Consider the following 17139-nt stretch of genomic DNA (forward strand, 5'->3'; position numbering starts at 1 on the left):
TAGACTAGTGCGACCATGGGCAAATGCAGGTATCAAGTGAATGCCTCGAATAATCTGCTGTGGATCAAGAAAGCCAAATGCTCCTGGTACATCAGCAAATGAACCCAAGCCTATGAAGACACTTTGCCTTCCATCCAGACCGATAATTATTAGGATCAATGAACAAACCACCGAACCCACAAGAAATCCATCTGCCGGGGTTCGATGAGGGTGCATCCCCACCTCTATGGATGATGTTTGCGTTAAACACGCCCAGGATAGTGCATACCAGTCATGGATGTGTGTCGTCATCTTCATGTCCGAGAACATGACATCTGCATGCGTGCGGGGATTAAGAGAATCTTGAGAGAGACGCAGATCAGATGTCGTGTAATTGACATGATGCCTTGGCTGGAATATGCGGGTCATTGACGAACAGGACTTGGCACGCTCGCTGGAAGAGAACTCTGTCTCGTCACCATCGTATTCACGACCAAGTATGCGAGAAAGGAGGTGATCTTTCAGCCGAGGAAGGAAGTCCTTTAGGAATTATGATCATGAGCACTGCTAACTCAAAGAAACTGACAGCTTACATTTAACGCAGGATCGTTTGCATGTTTGATGAGCCATCGGGGGAGATTCAAGTGGTACCTCATGCCATTGGAGATGTGGTAGTGTGACATTGGGTCTGAGTAAGCCAAAGGCTCCAATGCTTCAAAGGGTATGTGAAAGGGTGCATCTTCACCTGCCGTCGTTGTATGACCAGGTCTATGGACTGTTGTAGACTTGCCTTTCTCCGATTTGAATTGTTGTGCTCTGCCCGAGCCATTTTGAACAGAATCCGTTCACGATGTTCCTGTTTCGCAATTACAGATGTGAACTTTGCTTGCTGACTCGCGGATAGAATCGTTTGACACGACAATGTTCAAGCTCGCCCTGGAATATATTGATTCAGTGGCAAAATAAACCAAAACTGCTTCTAGAGCACACCGGTTGAGTTGTAAGTTGTCCGTTGTTCCAAACTGACGAATAGCATCTACATAGTCACCGAGGGCATGGAGCTTGTATGTCTCAAAGTTGAAGCGTCGGATCTCGGCCCATCTGTACCTCGCCTTGAAGTCGGTGCTGCAGACTGTGAAGGCCCTTGTTTTGCTGCCTGTCGAGCCTTTCGGCGTCCATGAGCAGCCTCCTCGCTTGGTAGATCTCGTATCTCGAACTCTTCCTCAGTCTCCTTGACAAAGTGCCTGAGAAACCTTCCAAGATGTGTCGTGGATGTGTCGAGAAAGCCAAGTGTCGTGTCAGTATGCATTCGCAGTTTTGCAAGGCCTTGCCATGGTGCAAGTTCGAATAGCAGATCTAGCAAAGGTTCATTCCACCGAGATGGAAGCAGCAACTCAAAAACGGGTATAGCACACTGTTTTGTCAATGGTAGCTCCAAGCGGTAACTCCACATTGCACAATGGTTACCTGCAGCAAGTCTTCAAAGTCCCTCGCTGCGAGACACTTCATACCTGAGGCATTGTTACTGAATCGACGTATTGTACCCCGTCCGAACGTTGGTACTTGTCGATACCTGTAAATTCAGTCTTAATATGAGGATGGTGTAAGATAGAAAATAGGCAAACCATTCATTTAAATCCTGAATTGTATCGTTCCCGTATGAGTACAAAATCCGAAGAAGATGAGTGAAGATGGCCTTCCAGACTCCGAGCTCGAACTCATGGAGTAGGTCAGGTACGAAAAGTGAATAAAATTGAATCCAATTGAGCAAGTCGAGTCGAAAATGCACTCTATTAATCTGTTACTGGTGACCATAATGCAATTGTGTGAGAATGACAAACCGCAGTAGAATAAGAGATTCTGGGCCAAGTAGACGCTTGACAAAAATACTAGTAATGTTGGTACCCTTCACATACAGCCAGTTACGAACCCTCTTGATTGTTGATCGTAGGCCATGACTATCTTGGCGTGCATCTCGATCGCGACGGCGCCTATCAGCGCAAGTGCCAAGAGCTCCGATCTTGTCCTTTGGAACTAAACATCGAGGGCAAGGACATTTCACCAGAAACTTGATACAGGCCAGAAGTATTCTGCAGAGTGTGTGAAGTCAATATGAAATTCGAGCTGGTGAAGATTCTGTGACTCACTTTTCGGGGTAGTCTGCAGAATAAGTAAAAAACCGGGGAAAGACTCGCCGACAGATACCATCGAGAAATTCAATGACAATTCCAAACTCGTATGCATGCATGAAGTCATCATCCATGAGGAGTAGCCAGATGGCTTGCATAACCTCATGTCGGCAGTGCGTCAGTACTTCAGCAGTTGCAGGTTTGTCAAATGCTTGCTGATAAAAATCCTGAATCATATCTGTAAGCTATTAAAAGGTTATCAGTGGGAAATGCACGGCATCTCACAATAAACTCACTTTAGGAATATAGGCAAGATGGTGCACAGCAAAGCACGATGGCTTGCCCCGAACATATTTTGACTGATTCCCAAAATACATATATATGGGCCACAACGATGCAGTGCCAAAACTAGCGAGGTGTGTTGAATCCGACCATAGCATAATCGAGGCGACTACCGTCTCGAGGGTACAGCCATCAACTTTAGGTGTAGATGCAATCTTGCGATGCTCATTGATCATGGCTGGGGACATGTACAGTTCTGAGTATACACGCTCCACAGGTTCATTGGGCGATGCTTGGAAGGAGGTTTCAAATGGCGTGAGATGAAACTGTTCAGCTGAAGCTTCACAAAGAGCCGTTTTGATGACTTCTAATGGGCGGCGATAGAAGAGTCCAGGTACAGCAAATTTGGGGGCAGATTCCTCTGAAGGGTGCTTGACACCATCAGCAGGTAAACGGATCTTCACTGAGGTCTCTATCCATCTGTCAGCTGTTGAAAACGATGAGCGGATGTCCTCTGGATTACCCTGGTAATTATCCAGGCGTTCCAGCTCCTTCGAAGCACGAAACCCTTGCAGGTCCACCTTATCAAAATCCTCTGCAAGGATCACCTCGTTGACGAGGCGATCAAGTTCAGCAAGGGATTTCATAGTCGACCCTCCATAAAACCAACACATTAAGCGATATGTGGTTGCATTCAGAAACAGTACAAAGAAGTTCTCCTTCTGTGTTTTCATCGACGCACCAAAACCGGACCACCAAGGCCTCGAACCAGCTGCATGCTGCTGCACACGTGCAAAGTGTGCTGAGTCAGAAAGATTGGCTAGGGAGGTTATTTCGTCAGGGTTATATGATGGGAGTGAGCCTGGATATGTTCGAAAAAGTCCATAGTGGTCAGGTTGCGTGGTGTATGACTGCGGCGGTGTCGGAGAATGCAATTGAACACCAGTGGGTGATGATTCTGGGGGAGAAGCAGTAGGCACCTGTGGTGGTTGGGGAAGGACAGGTAATGGAGGGAGGATGTCCCAGTAACGTTTGGGCAGTCGACGAGCATGGTTCGGTAATCCAGATGGGCGAACTATGGGTGGTGGGGTTGGCTCCTGGAAATCCTAATATCAGGCATTAAATTCTAGGCCCCAAGAGTTACTGAAAAACATACGGGTATCTCATTGTTGTCTGGTGCTTCTGCACTCTGTTGCCGGATTGCCTCCCGCTCCCTGATTGCAGCATCTTCATCTTCTAGCCTTCGCACCTTGGCAGCAAGCTGATTGTCCCGGTCCTGACGCCGCTTTTCAATTAAAGATGTTATTGACCCTGCCTCCTTCCGTGCACACTTGCCACGTTTGTGATTCGAAAGGCCCCGTGCACTGTCAAAGGTAGCTCTGCAAACAGAACATGGGTAGCTGACCATAATGGACATACAATCAAGGGGCTTGTCAATAGCAGTCTGATACTTATATCATGGGTGAGCGCTTGATAGGGACACGGTCCGACCATCTGTCACGTTCCAAACTGCAATTGACTGATATTATTAACTTGCAGACACGCTGCAGGCGAGATCATTGGAACTTACAGACATGCTGCAGACAAGATCACTCGATTGGATTCAATAAATCTTATATTACAAGCATGTCCATAGCCATATTCAAATAAGGATCAAAAGCAGGTCCAATCGCAAGTGCGATATCGCCAAAGCATGATAGTATTGGTATCTTGACATTGCGGTTAAGAACGTTGCTCTGCAGGTTCTCAAGTAAAACATTCATGAACGCGCCTATTATCTTCGTGTGCTTTGAGGGCGGGATACAGGAATGGCAGGAAGGCGTTGAAGAGACTGATCAAATGCAAGGGGTGAAGGTACGAGGGCGGGTGAACGTGTGAGGGCAGTTGAAGATGTGAGGGCGGGTGAATATGCGAGGGCGGGTGAGAATGTGAGGGTGGGTGAGAATGTCTGATGTCGTGCAGAGTTCGTTGATGACCAGCGCGTACGCTCCCCCATATGCGGGAGGCGAAACACTGTGAGACGACATGTAAAGAGAATGCAACGATGACGCCGGCTGTGAGAACGAGTATGGGGCTAAGCTGCTTGACATCGTATGCAACGAGGAGAGCATATCAGGAGAGTGTGTGGGTGATGCAGTGAGCGCATTGTAACTATGGTAGGGTTAGGGACACGCACCTTCAGGACACCTAGTTAGGGATTTGCACCTGCAAGGTGCTGGTACCCCATGAGGGCGCCTAAGACAAGAATAAATGAATAAATATGTATATATGCCAGATCATAGGTGCTGGTGCGCCGACCTCCAGCACAGCCAGCACCTCCCAGGCGCATAAGTGAAAATTAACCTATAATAAAAGATAGAATTGTTAGTCGGATATGAACAGAACATGCTCTCAGCGCTATAGGTGAAGATGCGAGAGCGGGTGAACATGTGATCATGTGACTTTCAAAGCCAGCCGGCAAATGCCGGTAATGGATATTGACGCTACAGTTGCGCTACAGCCTTTCATTTCTACGCTCATTATCACACCTCCACCACAACTTTTCAATTACTACAATGTCTTCCTCGGCCGTTCTATCAAACGTCAAGATGCTCCAGGATGTTATATTCATTGAGATCGATGGCGTAGAGTCAGCATGGGACACTTATTGTTTCGCCCTAGACATTGAATCTCCGGGACCAAAGGTACGTTAGTCTAAATTCTGTTCGCTGATGCTTGTGCTAATCTTATTTGTAGTGAGTGGTTTTTCGGATCAAAGACCCGGCTGCAAGCGGCTCTGCAATATCGGAGGAACGTATGAGTGTCAAGGAGGAAGTCATTGGTGTCAAGATTGAAGACCAGGACGTCGGCCTCAGTGAGCCAAGGTACGAGTATCATTTGTTTATACACTTAATCTCATAGATTTCTAGCACTCAGTGTGCCGCATCCCCATGCCACCTACTTACCAGGCGCGCAGATAACCCACGAGACCCAAAGGATACTAGCGAGGTATGGGGCTATTGGGTTTGACCATTCCCAAGCTCATGGATCCCCGAGGTACAAGCAACCTTGGAGAGGATCAGGAATGGTCCACAGTGTTAAGTGCCGTCGCGTATAATTGCAGTTTTTTTTTATTCTTATTTGTTGTCGTGCACTTGTACTCACTGTTATATCACTTCCCATGGACACTGCCTCTCGTAGCACTTATATAGCCGTACTGTTTTTTGTTGTCATACACTTGCGCTCGTGTCACTGTATTGCTTGCACTCATTGTAATTGTAACATTAGACTTCGTTGAACGTTGAATGGCGCATATAGTCACTCGCACTAAACTTTGACGTGTTGGTAAGTCAACAGAACCAAACAAACAACGCGTCAACAAGATTCCTGAATCATATTTACCCCTTACCCGGAACCACATCATGCCCGAGAGCACAGACCAAAACAATCGATCCGAGGACTCTTTTGAGGCTCTTCTCCAGAGCTTAGATGATACTTCGTCAACCGGACGCAAGCAGAAGAAAGTGTAAGTCACCCATATGCGAAATTGAAAGACTGTGACTTATATTGACTATCATTACAGGAACCCACTCGATCCTTACCTAACTGCTGCTCGATTCTTCCGTCTAAACTACGACCTTTTTGCTAATGTTTTCGTTATTCTGCGAGATGGAATACTTGCTGAATTCGAGCCCGAGGATGCTGATCATGACCAAGAGCAGGACGAAGAGTTTGTTTTCATTCCAACTAGCCATTATTAGCTAATGGTTCATCTGTCGCAGAACACGAGCCAACATTCATCTGTTTACGACATTTGCAAAATCGATTCCGAACTTCAGTGGCCTCATCGCAAAACTCGAATGAGAACCAGAGTCACTAACTAGTTTCCTCAAATCAGTAAGCGCATATATGCACTTTTTAGCATACATTTTGCATACTGACATTTTGTAGATGGAAAGTGCAGCGAATGCAGCTCGTTGCGACGATACAGGATCTCTCAAGCATGCTGGACTTCAGTACATGCTCGACGACCCAGCCAAGGATCGTTTTGACCCCCCAATACTCAAATCTCACAGTAAGGCCTTGCGAGGGTGGAACCACCCACAGATGGCATGACTCTTATGCCCTGCATGGGATATTACTGAATTTGACATGGACCCGCAGTACGTACTTGTACTTGATTGAAACTGACACTAACATGCTTCAGAGCTTATATGGACAAGGTCAACGCAGGGGAGAAGAAGATCAGCACAAAGCAATGGCCATCGATGTTCTACGACATGAGCTTGTACGACTCGAAGAACAAGAAGAAGGGATTCCTCCGAAGTCGTGTTGTGATACAGGTAACATTTTTGACATAGCAGAACCACGCTTTGACCTCACTTGTTCTAGGCATGGCGCCATATCTTCACAGGTCCGATGTCGGCTCTATCCAAAGACAACATCGGTCGCTCGTCGAAGCCTGGGAAGGGGAAAATGCATCACCTTGCCGAACCGGGGATCAGAAACATAATGTATGCGGCGTGTCAGGTATGTGATTGTATTTCAATATCTACTACATCTGAATATTGTACATCAGATGTATTTCGCAGCCAGCAATGCAGAGTCATGGACGCCTGTCATTGGGGCCATGGACCTTGGTGACCTGTACTATAGAGCCATCGACATCGTCCATGATAACGCCGAGCAGCAGTGGGTCAAAGATCTAATGAAATTCTGGAAGGAGTAAGTGCACCATCCGTTTGTTATTACCTGAGATGACAATGGGCAAAGTGAAACTCCTGGCCTGGCCGACAACCATCCCTCCAAGCACCGCAGAGTTGCTGCAACCGGCGACTGTGATACTGATGACGACATGGTTGATTTTTTTGGAGATGATACAGCGGCTGCTGACCAGGAAGATGAGGAAAACGAAACACGTAGACTCGCCAACAATGATGAATCTCTCACTCAGGCAGCGGCAGGCAGTAACTTTTTTTTTCCCCTCTTGTTTTCATTATTTTGCATTGATGTAATCTACTAGGTTCACGCACTCTAAATCAGAGCAACACCGGCAATCCTCAGAACGATGCCCCTCCTACACCTCCTCGCAGCTCCCCTGGACCGGCACCTCCTCGCAGTTCCCCTGGACCGGCACCTCCTCGCAGCTCCCTGGCTCCTGTTCAACGCGAACCTTCTCCTTTGAGCGAACCTCCGGCATCTCCTCCACCTGCTGGACGCAAAATGAAACGAGCAGCGCCAGTGCCTCGAGCTGGTGCCCGCGGTCGTGGCAAGGCGAAATCACGACGCTAGTCCTGAGCTCTCCCTTAGTCGTTTCTATGTGTTTTTACCATGTGTTACTTGCTTCGATGTCCTGTACTAGTACTTGAACAATTATTATGTCATTTCAGTTACATCCAAGTGTGATCTAAGACCGGTAGCTACAATGACATGACTATATAATACTGGCCCAGACCTCAGCAAGTCCACACAAGCTGCCCAATGCATACATGGGTCACCAGGCACCACATGGCGGTACACGGACCACATGACTGACTCGGACTGGCATGAATCTCATAGAGTATGTGTGCATAGCAGCGTCACACAACACTTGTGCCGCCTTGCGACAACTTGGGGAGCTTGTGGACCCTTATACGGGCAGGTGAAGTTAGGTATGGTAGGTGCCCTTTTGTTGATGATGAACTGCCTCAGATGCCCGAATCTGTTGATGCAGACGAAGACATCCTTAATGATCTCTACAGTAATGTGAAGCTCAATGACCTCAGGCATTCTCTCGCCTTCATTGCAGGTCTCCAAGCTGCCTCGTTAGATGATCCTGCCTCAGGACTTGATAGCAATACTATTGGACGCCTTCGCAACCCACCACAGTACCCTGCTACGATCGATGATCCCCATGTCAGGGCTGCTCTCGAAAACTACATGCATCTCAAGCATTCAGACTCTGATTTTGACCACGCATGGCTTTCGTATGTCAAAGAAAGTAATCTTGATCCTGCGGAGTTCCCGACACTCTATCAAACAAAGAAAATTGCTGAAGATATTACAGGCGTCTACTCTGTCATGCATGACATGTGTCCCAACTCTTGCATCGGCTATACAGGTCCGTTTTCGCACCTGGAACACTGTCCAGAGTGTGGTGAGTTTCGCTATGATCAAGCACTGCTAGAAAAGACCTCCAGACGTACAAAAAAACCTCGCATGCAGTTTCCCACTCTCCCCATTGGCCCCCAATTACAGGCACTGTACCGGGATCCACAGAGTGCTCAGGAGATGTGCTACCGTGATGAAAAAACACAGGATATATTTGAGGAATTGGAACAAAGTGGCAGTCTCGACTTGTATAGCGATTTCTTCGACGGAGATGACTATATCAAGGCTGTACAAGACGGGAAGATCAAGGACAATGACATTATTTTGATGATGTCTGTCGACGGTGCCCAACTCTACAAGAACAAGCAGTCTGACTGCTGGATCTCAATCTGGATTGTCTTTGATCGTTCTCTGGACACACGATACAAGAAGAAAGTTTGTGATTCCTGGACTCGTCGTCCCTGGACCAAACAAGCCAAAAACCTCGATTCCTTCCTCTATCCAAGTTTCCATCATGCCACTGCAATTATGAAAGAGGGATTACCTATATGGGATGCCCATTGTGATGTACGCTACCTCTCCAATATCTTTCTCGCCATCGCGACTGCAGATGGCCCAGGTCTCATGTATCTCAATGGACTTGTTGGGCACCATGGGAAAAATGGGTGCCGTCTCTACTGTGGACTCCCAGGACGCCGTAAACCAGGTGGTTCTCACTATTATCCTGCACTGAAGAAGCCTCTCGATTATGATGTCCCTGACTGCAATCACGACGATATCAGCCCATACACAATTGGTTCATGTGATGGTGCCCATAACAAGTATTGGGACAATCTTGTCACACTGCTCTCGAGTCAAAAGGAGAGAGAATATCAGCAGAAGCATCTAGAGACAGGGATTTCGAAGCCTTCAATATTTCTTGGCTTTCCCGAACATTGCATTCTTGGTGTCCCTCGGTGTTTTGGCTCTGATATCATGCACCTTTGCTCGCTGAACCTTCCCGATCTCCTGATTCCACTGTGGCGTGGGACCTTCAAATGTGATCCTACTGATCATGTCTCTATGTGGGTCTGGGCAACACTTACAGGAGATATTTGGGAGGACCATGGGCGCATTGTTGCAGCATCCTCTCATTATCTCCCAGGGTTCTTTGATCGCCCACCTCGCAACCCAGCTGAGAAGATTTCAAGTGGATACAAGGCATGGGAGTACACACTATACATGTGGGGTCTTGGCCCTGCAGTTTTTCATGACGTGCTCCCAGACCCACACTGGCAGAGTTTCTGCAAGCTCGTGCGTGGTGTTCGGCTCATCAGCCAGAGAAGTATTACATGAGAAGAACTTGTTGTTGCTGCACGGTGCTTTGCAGAGTTTGAAGACGAGTTTGAGGATTTGTACTACCAGCGACATGCTGACCGACTTCATTTTGTTTGTCAGAGTGTGCATGCCCCCCTCCACTATTAGTGCTGCCGTGGTCCGGTTCGGAGGGTCCTAGACGAGAACCAAGAACCGGACCATCGGTTCGGTTCTACAAAATGTCCGAACCCAGAACTGGACCATAGAGAACCGTTCTCTATGGTCCGGTTCGGTTTTTTGGGGGTCCGAACCCGAACCGAACCAAAAAAAAAACTGTAAGAGCACGCAAAAAAACATTGACAAAGTACTAAGTAGTATACATGTTGAGTAACTAATCTAATAACATGGCTGCTCCCCCCCAATTACCATGCGCGAGAGGTATCAGGAGAGTGATTGTGATAACGAGGGGTTGACACAACCAGAAATAGGAAAGCGGCAGCGAAGGATGGCGATCATGAGCATGGGTCGAGGATGGCGGCGAGCAGCAGCAGGAGATGGCAGTGAGCAGCAGCGTGAGATGGTGGTGAGCGCGGGTACCATATACAAATAATAAATTTATTAGACACTGAAACAATAAAACACCATGACGCACCTTTGCAGCTGAGAGAACTCCCCATCTAGAGTCGAGTCTACATGCGCTGCGCGTTTGCGCATGGTGCTGGTGGCATTGGATGTGCTAAGCGGGAGGATGCTGAAGGTAGTGAGAGGGCGCTGAACTTGTCAACTTGATGGCGGGAGGGCTCCAAAGGTAGCGAGAGGGTGCCAAAGGAAGTGAGAGGGTACTGGGAGTTGGGTTGGCACGAGAGGTTCGATCCAAAATATGATGCGACCGGTGGGAACGTTACACATACTTGAGCTCCACAAAGCATGCCAGAGAGAACTCACTGAGTAGCCCAAAACTCGAATGAGACCATTGCGCCACCAAGAGCTACATTCCAGAAAATGGGACCAACTTTCCCGGTGGTGTTGTCAACATGTGGCGTGTCCCGTACATGGGTGGCGTGTCCCGTACATGGAGTGCCAACTTGTTGGCCTAGCAGAGCGCATTCAGTTGTGAGAATATGCAATGAGACATGCATATCGATTCACCTTTGGATCCGAAAGTAGGTCATCGAGGCAGGCTGTGAGAGACGGAGGGTGAGAGACAGCGGGGTGAGAGACAGCGGGGTGAGAGACAGCGGGGTGAGAGACAGCGGGGTGAGAGACAGCGGGGTGAGAGACAGTGGGCGAGAGCAGCCAGCGGGTGTGTGAGACAGTGAGCAAGAGACAGTGGGTGAGTGAGACACGGCGAGCGAGCCAGCAAAAGCCAGCCAGAAAGAACAGCAAGCGAGTGAGAGGGGATGCGGTGAGGTGGCGGGCATCAACATAGGTGCAGGTGGTGTGGCGTGTGATGGGTCGTGCGCTGGTAGCGATGGGTGCTGGCCCTCGAGGGAGCCATCAGCATTCAGAGCACAAATACACACCTCTGCAGCATAGCGCAAGACACAATCCCTCCAAAATCCACCTTGACCGCGCCTAACACATCCACCTCCAGTAAAAGGTAGTCTTGCGCAGTGTTGTAGCCAGTCCTCAATGAATAGAACCTCCTGTTATAGAGGTGAGCGGGTGAGAGACTTGAGAGTTTAATTAGTTAGTGCTTACCTTCGAAAAGGCTAAATGTAGCTTGATTAATCAACAACGTGAATCCCGAAGACGACAGTTGTCGAAGTGGAAGTGGATAAGGGTTCAGAATGGTTCGGGAAGGCCGAACCAGAACTGGACCATTTGGGAAGATCTAGAACCGAGAACCGTTTTCTGGTCCGGTTCTGGCTGGCGCGAGAACCATGGACCGAACCGCAGAGAACCGGACCAAAAGTCCGGTTCGAACCATGGTTCTGGACCGGACCGCGGCAGCACTATCCACTATGCCAATGAAGTCTTCACAAAAGGCCCATTGATCTGCAGTTCTCAGTGGCCGATGGAGCGAGCTATTGGTGACTTTGGCAGTCAAATCCACCAGCATTCAAATCCTTTTGCGAATCTCGGTCAACGATGCTTACGACAGGCACAAACCAACACCCTCAAGATCATAATGCCTGCACTTGACCACGACAACCTCAAATCAACTCTACCAGCATGGGCAAAGGATCTCAGTGGTGGATTTGCACTCCTCACTAAGCATGACCGCACAGCATGTGCAACGACAATATCAGAATCTTCAGCAATATAAGAGTATGTTCAAGAAAATGCTCTGCAGTCACCCACTCTTCGTTTGTTTGGTTCTGGACCTGTGAAAGTTGCTCATTTAGCTCGCCTCCGTCTGCCCAGTGTTACAGGCATCCGTAACACCTACAGGAGCCCCTGCTCTGCCTACGCCTGCCCCTGCTCTGCTAGACTCCCCGCATGGCGGTGCGCCGCCCGTGCCTAAAAAGACAGTGGTCTACACCGCTATGACCCCGCCCCTGGCCTAGAAGGCCTTGTACCTGATCCATGGAGGCTGTACGCCTCATGGTCACCCTAGATCAGCGCATGCATACCACATGTCGCTTCATGAAGATCCGGAGCGCTCTTGGCGCTTCCTGTACCTATGCACAGCTGCCCTTGGCGCAGCATGCTTGATCAGAGGTTAAGCCTCATGTATCTTATCTGACCCTCATGTCTTGTTATCATAGATCCTAGATATACTATTGATTACAGACTGAGCTAGAATACTTGTAGTACTTCCCTATAAGTAGACACAGATTATTGTACTTAGACTTTACTTTAATCTACTAGGTTCATCCCCAGAACTTGCTCATCTAAGCCTTACCAGCTTCCTTGTGTGAGACCGCACTTCTAAGTCGCCCCCTTACGACTTAGCACGTATCCGCTAGCCCTGTATCTCGACGAGCGCCGTCTTACCGAGATCACTGGAGGAACCCTTGACATTCCGTCAAGCCGAGAACCACCCTCAGCTTCAGTAGACTCACTCGAGTCGTCGCTGAGAAGACCTATCCTAGTTTGCACACGCCGACCGACGGTCAGCGTAACACCCAGTGGTCTGACCGCCCGCTCATTATGGTGTGAAGAAGATCGTGAACATGTTCGGCAAGCTCGCAACATCCAAGTAACATTTTTTGCACTTGCTGCCCGTACCATTGATGTCATTGAGCTCTATTTACAGCTCACATACAACGGAAAACTTCAATTTGCTGAAGTGTACTACTTTTTCCAAGCTATTATCCATGCAGATCAGCCTCCCGAGACTCTTGCTGTCATCACACTCTATTCACCACCTGATGTCGAACTTCTTCGGGCTTCTCATTACACCTTGTGGTCATGTTGCCATCAAGGAGATGCTGCACTTGTCGTCATCAACGTGAAAATGATTGAATCAGTTGTCACGATGGTTCCACACAAGATCAATGGAGAAGATCAATTCTATGTAGTTGAGAAACCTAGCTTGGACGTAGCAGATATGGGGGGCTATAGTATTCCAGAAGATGCAGATGAGGAGGATTTGTTCTGATACCGTTGTGTGCTTCATGATAGACTTAACAAAATTTTGATGACAAATGAAAAAGGAAATAATATGGGTGGTAGTAAATCGGTCAAGTACCTCTTGTGCTGCTCGTTCCATTCTGCAGCCACCATGAGTAATTTCTATGATGGGTTTTCCTACCCTCTCCCACAATCCAGAACTTTGATCCAGGATGATTCTGACTATCCAAGCACATCTTCTCTTCATTCATCGAGCGGATCATGTGGCAGTATCCTTGGACATACCCACCGAGGATCTCAAGCACATATAGGACACAACCAGTCTTGTGAACAAGACTTTTATAATAGTGTAAATGTGCTATGTCTGTATATACCTGCATATAACTGATTCTTTTACCCCCAGGATGCCGCTTCACCAGATGGTAGTGGAACCTCGTTTACTGAAAACTCACTCTCACGACTGTCCAGTGAATTTTCTCTGTTGCACACCAAGTACACAGAGTGCCAGCGAGATAATGCTTCTTTGCTCCACAAAAATAGTGACCTATGTTCGAAAATTCGAGATCTCCAGAATGAGCTTTCATTCAAAGAAGGTGAAGCTAGAGCGACAGAGTAAGTCTCTTGTTTCTAATACTGACTATTTTCAATGTTCTACAACGATATAGGAAACTATACCAACAACTACTTTCACGTATTGACTCACTCGACCGCCCCAAATCTGCCACAAATGTATCCAATCCAATCCTCCTCCTCGCCAATCAACCTGACCACTTCCCTCTTCATGCTGAGGATGACTTTCTTGACGACGAGCTACCATCTTTGCTGTGGACAAAGCAGGACTTCAACAACGCTAAGCAAAATTCACGTGGTATCTTGCAAGCTCAAGCTAGTGACGATGCCGATGCTGAAACATTATCTTACATTGTCGACGAGCTTGGTACAGTTGCATCTGCCAATGTTCAGAAATCAATGCGTGATTACCAGAGAACTGTTTGGAAGACTTTACGAAAGCATGGATATGCTGCACCATCGTGGAAACACACCGACAAGATGGGGAAGGAGTTCTATTATCGATGTATGCACAAAAAATTCCCTCAGTTCCATTTATGCAACAACGATTGGAAAGCAGAGGCATTCGCTGTACACTATTACTCTCAATGGAGCGAACACCTGAAGGATGACCGGGACCCACAGACCAAGGTCAAACTTGAGAAAAAGGATGCTACAGTCAACTTGAAGCTCGAGCCTGCTATGCTGCCAGCGGCAGAACCTGGCATCAAGAGTTCAAAACGGCCATCATCACTTACAGCTGTGACATCCGATCGTATCAAGAAGACAAAATCTTTACCATCATCCGAGTCGAACATCCAGGGCCCACAACGAACAGTCCATATTGCTCGCCGAGTGGTATGTTTTGTCTTGTCTTTTCTTTCAGTATTGGACTCATTCGGATCACAATCACCTACTGCAGCAAGTCGTAAATACAAATCCACTATCAGCATTACCAGCGGCACTTCCCCACCCAGTAGTCCCTTCGAATGAGCACGACACACTCAAAGAAAATGTTACTGAGCCTCTTCAAATCAATGAACTTGAAGATGTCATTTTCGGTCATGGTGGTCACGATGTTCCCCAAGACACAACAGACTCGGATATTATCTTACTTGATCCAATTGCTGCACAGCCTGCACTCTGTGCTGTTCCCAGTGTGGTATCATCCTCGACTGACCCGGCACTGGTCCCTGTTACAGGGATCTGTAACACCTACTAGAGCCCCAGCTCTCCCTACGCCTGCCCCCGCTCTGCTAGACTCCCCGCGCGGCGGTGCGCCGCCTGCGCCTAGAAAGACAGCGGTCTGGACCGCTATGACCCCGCCTGGCGCTATGACCCCGCCCCTGGCCTAGACGGCCTTGTACATGTTCCATGGAGGCTGTACGCCTCATGGTCACCCTAGATCAGCGCATGCATAACGCATGTCGCTTCATGAAGATCCGGAAGCGCGCTTGGCGCTTCCTGTACCTATGCGCAGCTGCCCTTGGCGCAGCACGCTTGATCAGAGGTTAAGCCTCATGTATCTTATCTGACCCTCATGTCTTGCTATCATAGATTTACGATATACTATTGATTACAGACTGAGCTAGAATACTTGTAGTACTTCCCTATAAGTAGACACAGATTATTGTACTTAGACTTTACTTTAATCTACTAGGTTCATCCCCAGAACTTGCTCATCTAAGCTTACCAGCTTCCTTGTGTGAGACCGCACTTCTAAGTCGCCCCCATACGACTTAGCACGTATCCGCTAGCCCTGCATCTCGACGAGCGCCGTCTTACCGAGATCGCCGGAGGAATCCTTGACGTTCCGTCAAGGCCAGACCACGCTCAGCTTCAGTAGACTCACTCGAGTCGTCGCTGAGAAGACCTATCCTAGTTCGCACACGCCGACCTACAGTCGACGTAACAGTCCCAATGTTGGAGCCTAGTACTACTATGGCTTCGACCAACGAACCAACAATCCTCCATCGGTTAGCATCTTCCCTCAATGCGACTCGGAGCATGCCTTCTTCAGTCGTCACTCCAACTACTATGGTCCTACCTGCCGATGACAGCTTGGGTAACAGCAATGATAGTCTCGTGGTGAGTCGACGAAAGAAAGACTCTAGTCGCGAATCAATTTTTAGGCCCAGTTGAAGTTCGACTACTGCACAGTGCGTTTTTTCACTCTCTAGTACTACATGCGAGTCTGAACAATCTAACCTACCGAACACAATGCAGAAACTTATGCGGCATTGACTATGTCAGCAACAACAAGGGCCGCACCATCTTGCTAGGACAATTCACTGACTACTGGAACTCACTAGTGTTAGAAGAGAGAGAGGTTTGGGAACGGCGCTCAATCCAGGCTAAGATTGTTCATGTTATCTCACTCTTCCCATGTGGACTCTATCTGATGGATTTGATCTACTATAGGCCCAGAAAGCTGCCTCAGCTGAAGCAATTTCGACATGACACCATCACACAGCCTCAAGTACCCTCGCATTTCCTCCGAGTTGCCCATTCTTTGTCGCTATCATTTGGATCAGCTTTCGTCTCTCGCTGTGTTCCGTTGCTATATTCTCTCGCCATCATTCTCTCACTGCTGTTGTCCTTTTGCTGTTGTTTGCATGAGCTTTCGTCCCCTGTTATTGCTGTTACAATCACTACTACTCTTCTTACTTTGTTGTAATACCACACGAGCTGCACAATTAAATGTATAGTTGAATTCTGTGCGATACTGTGGCTCTTTGATTTCTGAGGCCAAAAAGCCCTAGTACTATGTATGTGAGAATGTAATCTACATAGATCGTGAATTACTCTACCTGCCTCAATATTCCTCGAATGTCATTGAGGCATATATACGGAAAGTGTGTCATCTGACAAGGCCGGTCAAGGTCTGATCGCACCTTGACATCCCTCGATCTGCCTCTTGTAGGTTTTCACTGGGATATTGAACGCTGAGCGCAACGAGTGCTTCGAAAAATGACATCGACAGCACAAAGAGGAAGTTTAGGCGGAGTTGGGAACCGGTGCGTCAGCGGCACGATCTGTACCCGTGAATCAATCGATCACGTTCACAATCACTTTCCCTCGGTAAGTACTAGTGAGTCTGAGACATCTCATGGTAGCGTCCAGCAAATCCACCACTGTTGGCTGTCACCGGTTCACTGTTCTTGCACCTGCATGGTGTTGATCAGGCTATCTAAATCAACCTCAGTGACATCCTCATGGTCCTTGGTCGCCTACAAGCAGTGACTGCACTGGTACCTGTTTTCACTCAGAACTCTACCAGATGTCATTAATTCACATCCCGAAGGTGGACCAGTGA

General features: G+C 48.0%; 4 protein-coding genes across 4 annotated transcripts; all 4 read left to right on the forward strand.

Moving 5' to 3' along the window:
* Positions 1-4945: 4945 nt before the first annotated feature.
* F5147DRAFT_779729 (uncharacterized protein) lies at positions 4946-5471 on the forward strand (the record flags this gene model as incomplete). Its single annotated transcript, XM_041442346.1, has 4 exons — positions 4946-5078; positions 5149-5254; positions 5300-5378; positions 5427-5471. The coding sequence occupies 4 exons, from the start codon at positions 4946-4948 to the stop codon at positions 5469-5471; spliced, it is 363 nt and encodes a 120-aa protein (XP_041286742.1).
* Positions 5472-6586: 1115 nt separating this feature from the next.
* Positions 6587-6902, forward strand: F5147DRAFT_553618 (uncharacterized protein; the record flags this gene model as incomplete). The annotated part of the gene is made up of 2 exons (XM_041430455.1): positions 6587-6712; positions 6762-6902. Coding segments are annotated over 2 exons (267 nt in total), but the record flags the coding sequence as incomplete, so codon positions are not given.
* Positions 6903-8072: 1170 nt separating this feature from the next.
* F5147DRAFT_537362 (uncharacterized protein) lies at positions 8073-13254 on the forward strand (the record flags this gene model as incomplete). Its single annotated transcript, XM_041430181.1, is given in 5 exon segments — positions 8073-9783; positions 9796-9922; positions 11709-11989; positions 12749-12900; positions 13030-13254. Coding segments are annotated over 5 exon segments (2496 nt in total), but the record flags the coding sequence as incomplete, so codon positions are not given.
* Positions 13255-13425: 171 nt separating this feature from the next.
* Positions 13426-15178, forward strand: F5147DRAFT_779733 (uncharacterized protein; the record flags this gene model as incomplete). The annotated part of the gene is made up of 5 exons (XM_041442347.1): positions 13426-13623; positions 13678-13886; positions 13940-14681; positions 14746-14985; positions 15026-15178. 5 exons carry the CDS (start codon positions 13426-13428, stop codon positions 15176-15178), a joined length of 1542 nt encoding a protein of 513 aa, XP_041286745.1.
* Positions 15179-17139: the final 1961 nt, after the last annotated feature.

This window comes from Suillus discolor (assembly GCF_016758755.1).
Source record: "Suillus discolor strain FC423 chromosome Unknown F5147scaffold_92, whole genome shotgun sequence".
Taxonomy (NCBI): Eukaryota; Fungi; Basidiomycota; class Agaricomycetes; order Boletales; family Suillaceae; genus Suillus; species Suillus discolor.